The 18,241-nt window shown below is 38.5% G+C and overlaps 1 protein-coding gene across 2 annotated transcripts in view; it reads right to left on the reverse strand.

Annotated features, from left to right (window-relative positions):
* Positions 1–18,241, reverse strand: part of TMEM135 (transmembrane protein 135) — a 211,295-nt gene that overhangs the window by 22,508 nt on the left and 170,546 nt on the right. The window contains exon 7 of one of the 2 annotated variants that reach the window (XM_023757365.1): positions 4,031–4,075. In XM_023757365.1, the coding sequence (XP_023613133.1) occupies positions 4,031–4,075 (45 nt within the window). The remainder of the gene's footprint in view (positions 1–4,030; positions 4,076–18,241) is intronic. The other variant, XM_006092878.3, reaches the window with a different exon arrangement.

Genomic DNA, 18,241 nt, shown 5'->3' on the forward strand with positions numbered 1-18,241 from the left:
CCACCAAATACCCGACAGGGAGGGGCCATTTGTGCGCAAACGGGGCTGGCGGAGAGGGCATTTGGGGCCATTCGGCCCCCCCAGGGGAGGGCATTTGGGGCCATTGGGCTTCGAGGGGGAGGCGCATTTGGGCGCAATCGGGGCCGGCAGGGGAGTGGTTTAGGGGATGATCAGGCTGGCAGGCAGAAGTGGTTAGGGGCAATCAGGCAGGCAGGCAGGCGAGCAGTTATGAGCCAGCAGTCCCAGATTGTGAGTTGGACATCCCCAAGGGGTCCCAGATTGAAGTGGGTGCAGGCTGGGCTGAGGGACACCAACCCACCCATGCACGAATTTAGTGCACCGGGCCTCTAGTACATATATAAAAAGATGGTGAATGTCACTAATCATAAGAGAAATGCAGATTAAAACCACAATCAGATATCATCTCACATCTGTCAGAATGGCTGCCATCAATAAATAAACAGGTGTGGGCGAGGATGTGGAGAAAGGGAACCCTCATGCATTATTGGTGGGATTTCAAATTGGTGGAGCTACTATGGAAAACAGTACAGAGGTTCCTCAAAAAATTAAAGTAGAACTACCATATGACTCAGAAAATCCACTTCTGGGTATTTATCCAAAGGAATTCAAAACACTACTTTAAAAAGATATATGCACCCCTATGTTCATTGTAGCACTATTTACAATAGCCAAAATGTTCATCAATAGATAAAGATATAATACACACACACACACACACACACATTAGAGGCCCAGTGTACAAAAATTTGTGCACTCGGGGGGGGGGGGGGAGTCCCCTCAGCCCAGCTTGTACCCTCTCGCAGTCTGGGACCCCTCGGGGGATGACCACCTGCTGGCTTAGGCAGCCCGGGAGCCCTCGGGGGATGTCCACTTGCCAGCAGGGAGCAGGCCTAAGCTGCAGTCGGACATCCTTAGTGCTGCTGAGTAGGCGGGAGAGGCTCCCACCACCACGGATGTACTGGCAGCCATCAGCCTGGCTTGTGGCTGAGCAGAGCTCCCCCTGTGGGAGTGCACTGACCACCAGGGGGCAGCTCCTGCATTGAACGTCTGCCCCCTGGTGATCAGTGTGTGTCATAGTGACCAGTCATTCCCAGTCTTTCTGCTGTTAGAGTCAATTTGCATATTACCCTTTTATTATATAGGATAGAGGCCTGGTGCATGGGTAGGGTAGGGGCTGGCTGGTATGCCCTGAAGGGTGTCCTGGGTCAGGGAGGGGGTCCCGCTGGGGTGCCTGGCCAGCCTGGGTGAGGGGCTGATGGCTGTTTGGAGGCTGGCCAAGCCCCCCAGTGGGGACCCTCACCCCATGAGGGTGTGGCCAGTCTGGGTGAGGGGCTGATGGCTGTTTGCAGGCTGGCCACAACCCCTTCAGGCTGGGGGTCCCTACTGGGGTGCCTGGCCAGCCTGGGTGAGGGGCTGATGGCTGTTTGCAGGCTGGCTATAGCCCCTTCAGGGTAGGGGTCCCCCCTGGGGTGCCTGGCCAGCCTGGGTGAGGGGCTGATGGCTGTTTGCAGGCTGGCCAAGCCCCCCAGTGGGGACCCTCACCCCATGAGGGTGTGGCCAGCCTGGGTGAGGGGCTGATGGCAGTTTGCAGGCTGGCCACAACCCCTTCAGGCTAGGGGTCCCTACTGGGGTGCCTGGCCAGCCTTGGTGAGGGGCTGATGGCTGTTTGCATGCTGGCCACAGCCCCCAGCCACCCAAGCTCCCAGTGGAGCCTGGCTGGAAGCAGGTATCTGGGATTTATTTATCTTCTATAATTGAAACTTTGTTGCCATGAACAGAGGCCACAGCTGGCTCAGGGCAGGTGGGAAGCTTGGCTTCCTCCATCGCCCGGGCAACCAAGCCTCCTGATTGCTCCAGCTCCGTGGCTGCCGGCTGTCATCTTGGTTGGGTTAATTTGCATATAGTTGCTCTGATTGGCTGGTGGGCATGGCTTAGGGCATAGTGAAGGTACAGTCAATTAGCATCTTTGTCTTTTATTAGTGTAGATATATATATACATACACACACATATATATACATATATCAAAATATTGCTCCATCAAAATATGTATGTGTTTGTATATATATGTGAATATATACATATATGTGTGTGTGTGTGTACGTAGGTATATATTACATATATCTATATATTCATATATATACACTATCAGCCATAATAAAAAAGAATGAAATCTTGCCACTTGCAACAACATAGATGGAATTACAGAGTATTATGCTAAGTAAAATATGTTAGAGAAAGAAAAATACCATATGATTTCACTCACATGTAAAATAAAAAATAAATAAAAAAATAAATGAACAAACATAACAAACAAATAGATACTGAGAAAAAACTGATCGTTGCCAGATGGGAAAGGAATTAAGGATTGGGTGAAGGGATTAACATGTACAAGTTGCCAGTTATACAAACAGTAACCAGGAGGTGAAGTATAGCATAGGAGTATAGTCAATAATCTTACTAATAAAAGCCTAAGTAATCTTCATGCCGTGATGCCCTCACGCCATCACAAAATGACTGTGTGCACAGTGGGCATGTGCAGGTGGGCGGGGCTGGGCTTGATGCTGTGTGCAAGGCATGGAGCCTGCCTGGGAGTTCCGCCTTCTCCCGGCTCTGCGTGGCAAGGCCTGCCTGGGGGTCCCGCCTCCCCCAGCTCCACACAGTGAGGCCTGCCTGGGAGTCCTGCCTCTGCGAGGAAAGGCCTGCCTGGGGGTCCAGCAAGGACTGCCTGGGGGTCCCGCCTCCATGCGGCAAGGCCTGCCTGGGAGTACCATCTCCTCCCAGCTCTGCGCGGTGAAGCCTGCCTGGGGGTCCTGGGGGTCCGGCCTACCTCTTTGGGGCAATCCATTGAGGAGCCCTGGATGGGTGGGAGGGGCCTACCTCTTTGGGGCAATTGATCGTGGGTCTCCCGCACTGTGACAGGACACAGGCCAGGCTGAGGGACGCCCCCCCACCCAAGTGCACGAATTTTGTGCACTTGGCCTCTAGTATTTTAATAACTATGGATGATGTCAGATGGATACTAGACTTATCCAGATGATGACACCATAAGTTACATAAATGTCTAATCACTATGTTATAAACCTGAAACTAATATAGCATGCCAACTGTAACTGATAAATAAATAAAATTTAAATAATAATAACCAATGTTTTGAGCACTATGTGCCATGCATATAGTTCTAAATACATTTCCTACATTAACTCATTTGACCCTCAAAATAATCTGATGAGACAATCATAGAAAAGCTTCTAGGATGGAAGACCACCCTATTGCTTCCCTCCCATATTTGCAGTAAATACCACACTACTAACCTTTACTAAGCATTTGCTGTATGTATTTTGAGGAAAAAAACAGGCAACATTTATGACATAAACTGGAAAAGCACTGGGTTTGGAATAAGTATATATAATGACTGTGTGATGTTAAATTAAATTAGTCAAACATTCTAAACCTCAGATTTTTCATCATGTCGCATGGGCATAAAAATACCATCTCATAGAATTGTTGTGAAAATTCAGTTTTCTAATCTTATGTGAAAGTGCTTGGTGAACTACAAAATACAATGCTAATTTTAACCAACATTTCCACATTGAGTGTCCACCATGTGTCAATTACCATGGCGAGCGCTGGGCTATAAGATATTTGACAAAGCATGAGTCTTGCCCTAAAAAAGCCCATAATTTGGTACCACACTATTAAGTACTTAATATTCCAATAATTGTTCATGTGAAACTTTGTCTTTCTAAGCCACCTGAGGAGAGAGTTCTGGTAATTATTTTCTAATGCCCCATGGTATAAGGCACACAATAGGCCCCAAAGTAGATGCTGACTGACTGATCATTTAGGTGAAAATCTAATAAATTATGCTTTCAATGAAATACTCACAGTCACTTTTGTGACTTCTAAAATTACTTTCAAACTTAAAAATTGAGTCAATAAATATTATAATTATGTATAACAACATTACTTTTTATTTACTTCTTAAAGTACGTAAAATATGCTCCTTACCTAAGTGCAGAGAACGTGAATCCTTTCAAACCATCTTTGCACCTACAACAACAAAAATGTGCAATAATTAAAAATACATGTTTTGAGATATAAAGTAGCATATTAATTAGCTATTAAAATTTTTCTGAAAAATAATTATTTTTTTAAAGGTGAAACTTTTAGGCTGATAATCAGAGCAGTACAAGTGGTCAAAACAAACTATAGTGAAATTATCTTACATAAAATGATGTTTTCCTACATCATATTGCCATAACTTAAGGCTCAACTCTGAGATTTTCAAGTTGAAGAGAGATTTAAGCAAATCTTCCCAGGGCTCCATGTGGACTTGAAATGAAGGTTGGGAGCGGAACATTCTTCATTCTACCCAATCCATAGGGGAGCAATTTGTTTTGAAGTAAAAGGACACATACACCTGCTGGGTATTATGCAAAGGTCAGTTCAAGGTCCTGACTTCTCCCTACTTATTAATGCAATGAATGCAGAGCAATGCAGAGTTGGCAGGCGCGTGCACACACACACACACACACACACACACACACACACACACACACAAAGCTTCAAGTTTAGTTCAATAGTTTTAACTTCTGAGTAAGCCCACTCATATCACAGAGCATGGGGAACAGGGTAGGGGTGTGGGGAGAGCACAGAGCGAGGATTCCAAATAATATTTCATGAGTACTTCCTATTGCTGGGCATTGTTTTGGGCCTTTTTATGTGTTGTTTCATTTCATTATATCACAACTGTATGAATAGTCGTTTCTTTATTCCATAGCTGTGCAGAGGGCCCCCAAAATGTAGCAACTTCCCATATGTTACAAAATAAATAGTAGTCAGAATTCTGGGGGGAGAAATGTTCATCTAACTTAAAAGTCATACCTCCTCCTGAAAAAGTGTATTCCTTTTAATTAAGAGAGACTCAAACCACATGACAATTAAGAAAAGAAAAAAAAAGACGGTCAGATCTGCAAAAACTATTTTAACAAAATTTAAAAATGAGGACATTATTTTGCTTTATAGTTATGATCAAGTTACTAAAGAATCTTTGGGTATCTAGTATCAAAATCCCTTGGAGAAACTATAAAGATTGGTGATATAATAATGTTGTAATGTATATTAATATGACCCTAGCTATTCTTGGACAAAAAAATACAACCTCAAGTCTAATTGGGCAATTCTCTCTGTATACCTTTTATATAACAAGTCACAAAGAAAATGTACAAAAACATAAGAAATCTATCTTACAATTTTAGATAAGTACAGTTTTTTGGAGAGCATATAAAATCTCAGAAAAGAATTTCATCCGTGTGCACAGAGATGTTTTAAAACACTTAAGAATTCATTTCAATTAAGCAACATAATTTACTCTGTGGTCATGTTAACAGTGAGAAATGTAACCACAGAATTTAGCTAACACACTGCATAATTACCTACAGAATGAAGGTAAAGGCAAAAGAATTTATATGTTAAGCTAAAAATAGTGCATGGGAAAACTGTAGCATTAAAAATCTTAAACTTAAAAATAAATCTTAAACTTATCTTCTTCCATCTGAAGAAAGTGTTTCTCAGTAATTTAAAACCCATAATTGAGCAATTTCTAGATAGGTATGGTCTGAGGGGGTCTACTGACTGGAAAACAGAAAGCAGCAGATTGATTAAAAGATTATATACAACTGGGAACAAATTGCAGCTTTAGTGTGTTATTGTTAAAAGATAGCCATTTGTCTTTGTGCAGTGCTGAATAGATAAAGGATTCTGACAACTTGGTCTAGTCAGGATGGCATATTGTGACCTTCAACAATAAATCTAATTGCAGACCAAACATCAAAAAGTAGCTTTCAAATATAAAAGGGCATATACAAATGAATTTGCAATTTCATTATGATGGAAGTTGGGTTCTTTCAGCTGAACCCTGTGGGAAGCACTTCATATTGATAAAGTCTTAGCCTGGATTCCAAAGGGGCTATTCTTTTTTCCATTCATGTGTGTAAGGTCTGTTAATGTAATTGAGGGTCAGATGCCGATGTCAAAAGAACAAAAAAGCAATTATTCCCATAAGAAGAATCTTTAAAACAGTAATACTGCCCTGAATTTTGACACCAAGTATTGTTTGAGCCTTAACCTAACTGTGAAACACTATTATACTCTGTGTTAAATGTAAAAAGTTTATCAACATAAAGATTTCTACAAAGCAGACCTCATTAGAAGGTTCCTCACTGTTCCATGGGTTTGGTTATTATAATGTAAATTAAATCGCAATGTCCATTCCTGTATGGAGGCTCACTGATTTATTCAACAAATATTGACTGAGTACCTACTATGTGTAAGCACTGGTTTCGGTTCTAAGGATGTAACAGTGAACAATAGAATCCCTCCTTTCAAAAGGCTGACATTCTAGGTTGGGGAGAGATATCATTAAAAAAGTAAATATGTCATGTGATGATCATTGCTATGGCAGAAAGAAAAGCAGAATAAGGGGAGAAACAGTGATGGAGTCAGGCCTTATTTTTGTACATAGTGTGGTCAGAAAGGGCCTCTCTGAGAAGGTGGAATTTGGTAATTTGATCAGAAACCTTACTGAATTGAGGGAAGAGCATTTCAGTTTGAAGGAAGAGCAAGTACATAGCCCTTGATGAGGAGTCTGCGTAGCAGGTAAGGAGAACAAGGCTACTGCAGCTGGAGCAGAGGAGGAGAGGGAAACAGTGGTGGGAAATGAGGTCACAGTAATAGCTATGGAGGGAGAGAGTGGTCTACAATTCTTATAAGGCCCTCTAGGCACGTTAAGAACCTTGAAAGGTTCTCAGCAGAGGAGTGACAAGATGTGTTTTAAATTTGAAGATAATCATTGGCTGCTGGTTGGGAAATAGGAGACAGGAGGGCACTGTTAGAAGCAAGGAGGCTAATTCCCAGGGAAAAGGTGTGGCTTGTCTAGATCACAGTGGTAGAGGTGGAGAGAAGTGGTAAGATTCTGGATGTATATCAAAAGCAAAATTGGTGAAATTTCTTGACAGTTTCAATGTGGGTTATGAACAAAAGAGGGAATTTACAAATTATTGAAATACTTCCAGTTTGAGCAAATTGGAAAGATAAAAATGTCCATGTACTGAAGTGAGAAAGACTATGGGAGAAATAGGTTTCAAGAGAAAATCAAAGATTTGTTTTAGACATGTTAAGTTTGAGGTGCATATTAGCTATAAATGGAAATGTTAAGGAAGCAAGGAGCTGGCTATACAGGTTTGGATTCAAAAATGAATGAAGTCTGATTCATATATAAGTAATACTTAAATCCATGGGACTGGATACAATCAATAAGTGTCAATAGAGAAAATATCCAAAGACTGAGTATATTTAATTCCTCCATAATTCGCAGTGCAGAAAATCTCTTCTATGAAAAAAAAATTCTTCTCCTAATAAACTCACTCATTTTTATTTTTCAGTGTACATAAATATAATGTAATTAATTCATGTATACATAGACCTTTCTACTAAAGTTAGTCTATTCAAATGACAAATAAGTAAGTAGTATGATTAAATCCATAGTTACTGAATCTCTCTACATTTGCAAAGTTCTCTGCTATGTATGACATAAAAACAAAGCCAGGGAAGAAGAGGAGGAAAAAGAATTTGTAGCATTACATCAAACAACTTAGTTGATACACAACTAATCATAGAGGTTCAAGTTAGAATTTAAGACTATATACAAGAAAGTACAAAGTTTAATATTATTGTTATTAAAATAATATTATTGGTGAAATGCCAGTGGGGGAAAACCCACAAAAACACAATAATTTTTCAGTGAGAAGTATTGTAAATGATAGTAAAAAAAACAATTTTCCCCCCAAATTTTTTATCTTGCTTAATTTCCATGAAATTACTTCCATGAGTTACTATTAGCTTTACAACAGCATTGTACCAGCAGATGTCGCTAGTAAACCACTTTTGGAACAATGTGTAGCTCTTTGATGTGATTTTTATATCAAACATTTTGTTGTATGTTTTCCTTTAAAAATACATCTTTAGGTATTCAAAATGTTTCTCATCTTAGTTAAATTGCATTAAATTCTCCCAAGTAAATATGGTAATATTAAACTTTAAATGATGGGTGATTCCTATTCTATAGGGGAGCAGAACTTGCCACACCAAAACATGCCTTTTTAGAATACTGATTTTTTTTAAGTTAAGGTAACACTGGTTAATAATATTATATAAATTTAATGTGTACAACATTATAACCTCATATCTGTATATTCTGCTGTATGCTTACCATCAAAAGTCTAGTTTCCTTCCATTACCATATATTTGACCCCCTTTACCCAATTCACCCTTCCCGCTTCACCATTCCCTTCCCCTATGGTAGCCACCATTCTGGGTCTCTATCTAAGAGTTTGTTTTGGATTGTTTCTTGTTTTATATTCCACGTATGAGTGAAAGCATACAGTTATAGAAATTTTCACAAGGATATAACTCAAATAGTTTTCAGTATTACTCTATATTTATACATCATTTTGAATTTTTTAAAGGTACCATTAATATATTATTTGTGTAGTTTAATTCAAAACATCCATACCTAAACATTTAAGAACAGATTAAACAGTATAAAAGGTATCATCTCCATTTCATTAACACAATGGCAGAGATGTAAATCTCAAATTAGTCAACTTTACAAATTAACACTGATGTAAAAGTTATGCTAGAAGGCAAAAAATTGCTAACTAAAATAAATGGCTTACACTAGAATTTTCTGAAACTATGATCCCAATAAACACGGGTAATTAGGTCATTACAATGATAAAAACATTCATTAAGTATCAATTTCAGAGTTCTTTTGTCCCTTTTTACTCACTGAGTTGGTTAGAAGGAAACTCAAATACTGGTTAAATATTACATCATCTATCTTTCTTCACTTAACAATCATTTATTGAGCATCTAACATACAGATGATGCTGTTTTGCTGATCACTTCAGAAATGCAAAGATAAGTTATATACAACATCTGACCATGAAAAAGGGAGTCTGTAAAGTTATCTGTATGTTTGCCAAATAAGTGAAAATAATCTTGACTAAAAGTTCTAACATACAATTTCTTTTATCAGTAGCTCTTTCAGGAGGCTTAATTACTGTATTTGCACTTTAATTCAGCTTCAAATTTCCTTAGTCCAGCATTTTACATTATCTAACTCCTTAAATGATTTGCAAAAAGTAATATACACAAAATCATAATTAAATGTGCTAAAAGATTGGCACAAAAAGGACAAGTTGAATTTAAAAGTCATGCAAATGTGATAATTCTTAAAATATTTTAATATATTGATACCATAATCATCTAAGTCACTCAGTATTAAAAGTAAAAGTTATTCTTTTATTTAACAGAATTTTTTTTAAAAAATTCAAGTATAGCCCGGCTGGTGTAGCAAGTTGGTTGAGCATCATCCCATGCACCAGGAGGTCACCAGTCCTGTTCCCCATCAGGGCACACATTCCGTGGTTACTGACTCAATCCCCAGTATGGGGTGTGCAGAAGGCAGACAATCCATGTGTCTATCTCTCTATCCCTCTCCCTTCCTCTCTCTGAATTCAATAAAGACATTTTGTTTTAAAATTCAAATATATTGGGGATTTGAAAAGAATGACATAACTTAATGATAAATTATAGTTACAGACAATAGCTGGATCTTCAAAAGTTTAATCTAATTATCTTATTACCATTGGTACTAAAAACATAAATACATTTGGAATAACACAACTGAAAAGTTTAATTTGAAAATTATAAAAAATCAAAATATATTTAAATGCCTTAAATTTGTTTCCCACAGTTGTCTTCATTTTAAAGAAAAACTTATGCAATTTTATGTAGTTTCTTTTAAAGTTAAATTTTCTTATTGTTTTTAAAAACCCACTTAAAAGAATTAATCACTTTTTAAAATTAATTTTCCTTATCCATTTTCAAATGTTGAAGTTCACCTTAAATTTGTTATAATTTAGTAATTAAAATGTGATCAACAACTATAGATTTTTATTGACACCTACTTATCATAAGAATATAAAAAATAATGACATGGAATTAATTTCATTAATTATTATTTCAATATATATTTTTATTGTTGATAGTACTACAGATATTTCCCATCCCCCCTCAACCCCCCCTCTTCTCAGCTCCTATCCACTGCCCCAGGTGTTCACTACCCTATTGCCCATGTCCATGGGCTATGCATATAAGTATATAAGTTCTTTGGTATATCTCTTCTCGTCCTCCCAACCTCACATCAAGGTATGCCAGTCTGTTCCATGCCTCCATGGTTTGGGTCTTATTTTGTTGGTCAGTTCATTTTGTTCATTAATTCCTCAAATAAGTTTGATCATGTAATATTTGTCTTTCTCACATTGGCCTCTTTCACTTAGCATAATATTCTCCAGGTCTATCCATGCTGTTCCAAAAGGTAAGAGATCCCTCCATTTTTTTTAATCTTCAGTTTCCTAATCACATATATACTAGTATGTTCCAACAGATTAACTCAGTCAGTTGGATTTACTACTCAGAATCTGTAATGTGTGACTAAAATAAATTACATTGCTTACATGCACACAACAGGTTTTTCCTCTTACGTCTACTATTGTTTGAAAACAAAACAGACTGAGAGATTTCAGTTTCAGCCTGCATATGGCACTTAATAAGAGAAAACTAGATAACTAATGTTATGTTCCTATTTTAAGAAAACTCACATACAAAAATATGAAGTTGGAATAGCAGCAAATTAAGAAAATTGGGGAAGATTATTTTGTTAGCTTCATGAACACATTAGAAATCTACAAAATAATTTCCAATTGGATTCTTTAAATAGTAAATTCTCCCGGTGCATTAAAAATATTACTTTTGATTCTGGTAAATATTTCACAGTACATTTATTTCCTACAGAATGGAATACTGTTTGTTCTCAAGAACCTCAGGAACGCTGCTGAAGCAAGGCAGCAGTTATGGGTAATCAAGTGTGATAGTTAAGTCTCCAGATGAATATTGTGTACTTTTTCCTAGTGTGGCCTAAACATTTGGATTCAAACTTATAGTAACAACTCCAATAGAATCAGATTTCTCCTTAAACTTGGAGAGATTCGAACTGTTTTGCTTTAAAATCCAAACTAAAGAAGGTCACGCTCCAAGCTGTCTTCAATTGCTAAGGAACCAAGCGTTACCTTCAGACTGTGTCTAAGAGAAATGTTAATTAGGATGAAATTCCGTTTCAAAATGAAGGAATAACAATACTAGTCAAACTGAAAATGTCATGTGTTTAGACTTGACAAATTTACTATAGGCAAAAACCAAATTTAAGATCGAAATGGTATTTTATGCAAATCTAAGAAAAAGCTTAGCAAGTTTTTAAGATGGGATTGCTATGGGCAACAATTATTTACGTTAAACAAAATGATAACCACAATACTGAACTAATCTATTTTTTAAGTCCTCAAGACTGGCAAGTATTTTCACTTTTCCCCCTTCTATAATGGTGGTGAAAAGGATTAAAACAAATGTTTTCAATTATATAGAATCTCTGAATCAACATAAATTTGTTTTCAAATGCATGTTGGTATCTATGTCATTAAAATAATATGGCGGTGCCAATGTGGCCGCGTGTCCATGGAGAGAGGTTTCGGTGGTGGGGCTCCCACCCGAGGCACCCGTGTGCCCGGACCCCGAGGATGTCACTTCCTTAGTCTGGGCCACTGTCCAGGCTGTGAGAGAGGAAGCTGCAGCCCACCAGGGCCGCCTTCACCCTGACACCTTCAACAGGAAACAAGATAAAACACTTCTTAGATAAGTCTGGACATGTAGGTGTGAAGGTTGGTGTTGAACCAGGGGTTGTAATGGCCTTTCTTATGCTCTAGAATACACAAAGACAGGGGGGATTCTGATGAAGTTGTTCAAGGTGCAGTCAGAGGGTTCATGGGAAAGAAAGCACAGCTAACACTGTAGGAACAGAAATGGACTATGTTGAAGACAAATTACCCAGTGCAGTTGTGTTCGATAACCCAAACATCAAAGGAGCGTGTGGCTGTGGAGAAAGCTTTAATATTTGACTCCTCAGGACTGTTCTGGCTGGGAGCTCCGGGACAGCTGTGGAAGCACTGGGCTTACTGAAGAAATCATGTGACTGTCACATGCTTAAGGTTTATAATGCATGACTGCCTTATGAGACAGTAAAGAGATGCATTTTGAAAATGAAGTATTAGATTTCAGAAGTGATATTTGTAAATTTTTTAGGGGCCAGAATGTGAGAAGCCATCGCTCTTTTGGGGTGATTTTTTTGCTCTGTAAAGAAAAAAGCCTACCCTGCACTTAATTCTCTTGCATCCTTTCTGTTAGAACCAGTTTCATGGAAGGTGCCTGCCTAGGAGGATTTCTGGAAACACCTTCTTAAAAGGTGTGCACCCTATAGATTTGTGTATCTCCAGACCAGATTGATGGTTCTTAAAATTCAGAGGCCAAAGTCCTGACTTCTGGGTTGACATGGTATTGCACTGTTTTTCTACACAAGATTGGCAGAGCCTTTCTACAGTCTTATCCAAAATTTCATGTCAGATGCCTCATTTGCTCACCCTTTAGCAGTATCAGCCATTAGATGAAAGTATCAAACATTTCCTTGAACTGTGTTGTAGATCAGTTTTGAGTGATGGCACAGAAAGGTAAGAAATATTGTGCCCACCCCATCATTTTTCATCCATTTCTTTTGCCACCCTAAACCTCTGCTCAAGGTGGGATCTCAAGCCCACTTAGGTGCCTTTATTTGAAAGGGCTCTTACAAGCCACTAGCCTACCCCCCTCAATTCTATGTCTGCGGAAGCAAAACCCCAGGGAAACAGAAGGGCTTGTGTCTACCCACACACTGCAGAGCGGGGCCTGCTCACACCTCCCCTTCTGTGTAGGTGACACCAGTCAGGCACTCTGACGCAGGCAGTGAAGGTAAATGGTTGGTTTGGCTTCTCTAACTGACTGACGCTTCAATAAGATTTCTGTGTAATTTGAAGGAGGTCGTATTTTTATTCTGAGTTAGAAGAATCTTATTTTAAAACCTATTTATATGAATTACCATGTTGTTTCTTTTAAACTATGAAGCAGTGATTTATACCAGCAGGGAAGACACTGTGGCAACCCAGAAGCACCCTTCTGGAATGCTGTAGTGAGTGTGAAGCAGAACATATTACACAAAGACTTCCCAAATATTCCCAATAGGCATACACTTTCTGGATCCTAAGTCCAACTGCTAAAATTTTTAAATCTAATATTTTAACTTAACATTTTATCACCAATTTTTCTTTTTAACAGTGTTCCTTTCGTCATTTAACTTGATTTTCCTGGGGTTGACATATTGTTTATGACATGACATATATGCTTTATTTAGCCAATTCTTATGAATAGAAGTAGTTGAATTCCTTGATGTTTGTCACATTTACTAAAGTCCCTGTCCCTGTCACAAAACCTAGAACAGCTCATGCATTCGTATTAATATAATTTTCAACCCACTTATCATTTATACAATACTGAATATATACAGTGACTGAGTTGTCAATTTAAAAAATGTGGCCTCTTTGTGATCATAAATAATAAGATGGCATCTGGCTTTACTAGTGAATAAAGTGGCAACTATTTGAAACTCTAACATCAGGAGATACTTTCTCATAAATTGATGCTTATCTTACATCTAAGTTCAAATCTAAAATAAATAAAATATGCATATACAGGTAATGGAGCAAAAACATCATTTTGAAAACTTTTGGAAAACTACTATTTTCTAATTAACTGAGGACTATAATAGAGTAACCCAACTCTAAAAGAAAGCACCCATTTCAAATACTTCAGCTTACTTTATTCATCACAAAGATGATTATTTAATTTGTGGTGTGTATAACAGAAATTGGGTAAGTTAACACATATTGGAATCTTGCTGGCCTGTAAATGGTATTAGAAAAATGGAATATTGAACTTGAGTAACCTGAGATTTATACTTTACAGATTAAGAAACCAAGGCCCAAGGAAGTCAAGTGATCTGCCAGAAAACAGAGTTTGGTCTCAGACATCCTTACACAACAGTAAAATCATTTTACATCCCAATCGTCTAACTGCCCACTGAGGGCTCACTGTGGAGAGGAAATACTACAGAGAAGTAGGGGATCCTGGGTAGTAGAATAGAAACCACATTTCACCTGAATGAAGAGAGAGAGAGCTATGCTCTTCCAACTGACATTACACAAAGACTACCAGGGACCTAAGGGTATGGATAGTGTTAAAGGCTCCAATATCTCACTTCTACCCATGTTCCTATCTAAACATGATGTGCCTGAAAGGATGCTCTGGCCAGAAATCCGAGCAGGCTTCCCTCCTCCTCACAAGGGCTATTTTTCACATTAGTCCCTGCAGAATTTCCTGGACAATCAGAAGGCCCACCTTGGTATTAATTTGCCACCTTTAGGAACTTACAATTTAAAAGCACCTCAATTCCAGACATGAACACAAAAAAACAGTACTGAATTGAAGCTTCTCTGTTTCATATTATACAAAAAGCAAGAAATTTAACTTCTGAGAAATTCATGAGGTCACCTTTCCCTTATCTGTCTCTCTGTCTCTTATTGTTTTCAGACACATTGTATGTCTCCTCACCTCGTCCTTGCTCATCCTGGTCCTTCCATATGCAATGGCCTCTTCACCTACCCTTCTTTTCCAAGAGAATTCCTGCCAAGTCACCAGGAATGGCAATTTCTCTCACAATTAGATGTGACTGTCTCTTTCTGAGATTTTGTTCTTTGTGGGGGGGGAGGGAGAGGAGGAGAAAAGGGGAGGCTTTTAATTGACTCTGGCTAATATCATAGTAATATCCACAGTTATCTAATCCACTCTACTAAATTTAGGGTTTCTTATGACATTTTGTGTGTCCATGTCTCAGGATCAAAGGAGCAAATGGTATAGAGTTTACTTCTTTAATAATGAGGCTGGGAAACATTCTGCATTTTGTTGTCATGGCATTGACTGAGTAATTAAGGTATCCAGGAATATAATTGAACGGGCTGTAGCAATTAGGACCAGTGAGTCTCAAAGTGTGGCCCCTGGAACAGCATCAAATCAGATGGTAATTTGTCAAAAATATGAATTCTTGATCCTCACCCCAGACCTATTATATTCAAAAACTCTAAGACTGGGGTCCAACAAGCTGTATAATCTATAATTTAACAAAATCTCCACATGATTCCTATGTCTGCTCTCATTTGAGAACCACTGGGCTAGGTTATGATGCAGTGGGAAAATTTCAATGATTTCAACAACAAAACTTTATTTCTTGCTCATGCTACAAGTCATCTTTATTTTGGACCTAAGGATTATGGAGAAGCATCTATTCAGTTTGGTTGATTGTTAGAGAGAGAGAAAAAAGGAGAATATAGGACAATAGGTTTTGACTCAAAGCTTCAGCTCAAGAGTAAACATACATCATTTCCACTCATACTTAATTAGCCAAAGCAAATCCAAGGCCAGGCATGATGTCAACAGGGCAGGGAAGTATAATGCTTCCCCAGGGAAGAAAAGCGAAGTTCTTTGAACAATAACATAGTCTACACTCAGGCCAAGCATATTATTGTTGAAGATCAATTGTATTATACTTAATTGTTCATTACATTTAAGGAAATTCAAAGCACAATGCCCCTTTTCCTCTCAAATCCTAACATCATTTAATCTTTTCTACAATAACTTCAATATTTCATTTTAAGTGTGATAATCTTAAAATATTTGCAACTGGTTTCAGAAATAGGTTTGTCCTACAACATATTATTAACATTTTACATGTATACATAAACACCTGTGTATTCTGAGGTTTTTTTAATTACTAAAGCATTCATCAATTTTGCATTGTTCAATTATGTATCCCAAGTGCCTACATCAGTGCAAAGCACATAAGTCACTCAGTAAGAAATTTGTATCTGTATAGTAACTCAAAACATTGTATTCTATAGTAATTATATTTCCAATTGGGTACCATGTTCTTAGACTCATTTTTAACAGCAATTTTAAAGGTTTCTTCTTATTTAGTTTCTAAGGAAATTTATTTTTTAGCCAGCTATCCCAATACTTATTAACAACTCCCAGTGATCATCCCTAATATAAATTTTTATTGATTTTTTACACTGACAGTTTAGTATGAATTTACCCTTAGACATAAATATGTATAAACTGGGGTCTAAATAGTTGTTTTTCTTTTTAATTAGGAACAGTTTTTAAATTCCCCAGATAAAATAGAACAATGACTCTAATATAAAACTATCAAGTCCTAAAGTCAGGATACTGGAGATGTTGATATAGGCATGTTTGTCAGCGTACTAGGAATTGTGATTGAGTAAACAAGTTGAGACTATAAAGTTTGTAGGTTGGGGCATTAGTCACATTCATTCATCATTAATTCACTCATTCACACAGGTAGCTATTTCACAAATATTTACTAGGAGCCGCCTAAATGCCAGGCAGGTTGCCAAGTGCTGAGGCTAGCCACTGAGCATGTTCTCCAGGAGTTTACAATCCAGCGGGGAATATATATATATGAAAAGTGCAGTACATTATACAAAGTACTTTCATATAAAATACACAGTGCTATTGTCAATTAATGTATCCTTAGTGCCTACTAGTACATCAGAGCACAGCACATGGGTCACTCAGTAAGAAATTTTTATCTGTGTGATAACTCAAAACAGTATATTCTATAATAATTATATTTCCAATTGGACCAGATATGAAACAATTTAAAAATCTTTAAAGATGTACTAAGAAAAACCAGGCTTTTTTTCTAAAACACGTTTGTCATTACCAAAAATGCATCTTGAGATAAAAATAATAAAAACCCCATGCTGCACAGATAATGCAGATAGTTCCAGTTATCTGGTCAACGGGCAAAAATAAGGCACTTCAGGTCTCCCACTCCAATCTTTTGTTCATTTCTTACTGCTGTGATTTCATATTCATTTCTTCTTGTTGGATGACTAAACTGGGATGATGGTAGAGATGGTAAGCTGGCATTTACTCAGCCTGGCCCTGCTCAGCCTTGAGAACCGACAAATTCTCAGCTGGTGGATCAGCTGCTTTTGTCTCTGCCATCTTGTAATTTAGAGTTTTCTGGGCATCGCATCAGTATTGAAGTTGCAGCGTTATGGTACCAACATTGAGGTGGCTGCTGACCTTGGGCCTCATCTCCTTGATTTTCCTTGTCTTCTTCATTGCTGTCCTCTCCAGGCTCTTCGATGAGGAGGATCCCTGTGAAATCGTGGTCTATACCCCAATGCACATCTGTCTCACTGGTCTACCTTGTTCTCCTGCATATATACTGCTGCACTGGAACTCCACAAGGGCCCGTAACATTTGCTGCCTCCGCCCCCGTTTCTCCTTCAACAACATCAAACTCCACAGTTTCTCCATCTCCTATACAGGAAGGTACTTCCTGGGGTTATTCCTCTTTATGGAAGTCTGGTATGCAAATACATCTTCTTTGGGGTCATTCCTGTTGATGAAACCATACCCATGTCTTACACTGAACCATTTTACTGTTTCCAAAACCTTCCTTGGAATGACTTTCTTGTCCTCTATGGCAAGCACCCCCAATGAGAGGCCCTCTGGCCTCTCCCTGCACCGCTTGTCTGTAGTACCAGGCTTGGCGTTGGCAGCACTGAGGGTGGGGCAGGGGAAGGCTCAGGGTCCTGGCCTGATGCTCAGGTTGCGGTGATGGTGACTGGAGCTGGCTGAGGTAGCTGTGGTTCCTCCGGGGATGTGATGGTAACTAGGCCAGTGGCAGCAGCAGTGGGCTGCTCAGGGCTCCCTGGGGTCTAATCTCTGCTCCCACTATAGACTGAACTCTGCTGTTCTTTTTTAAAGATGGGCAAAACTAATGTATGGGTTTACATTTTAATTACATTTTAATCCCCTCCTTGAATACCACCCTAGCTACTAATTTCATATTTCCTTTGCATATGTAAATTAAAATGATGCTGAGTCAAAAACGTATTATTTTTTAGAAATGCAAAAGCTGATATTTTTCAGTGCTACACGATTAGGGGTCCCTGTAGACATTGGCAGCGGGGAAAAGTGGGTGGAAAACTTTAAAATCCAAACTAGCTTGGCTTTTCTCACTCTGAGACTCCAACGTAGTGAAAAATTCTTTCAAGTTTATATGTGTAGCCTATGTTTTAGGTTTTC

The sequence above is a fragment of the Myotis lucifugus genome, unplaced genomic scaffold (genome assembly GCF_000147115.1).
Source record: "Myotis lucifugus unplaced genomic scaffold, Myoluc2.0 scaffold_106, whole genome shotgun sequence".
Taxonomy (NCBI): Eukaryota; Metazoa; Chordata; class Mammalia; order Chiroptera; family Vespertilionidae; genus Myotis; species Myotis lucifugus.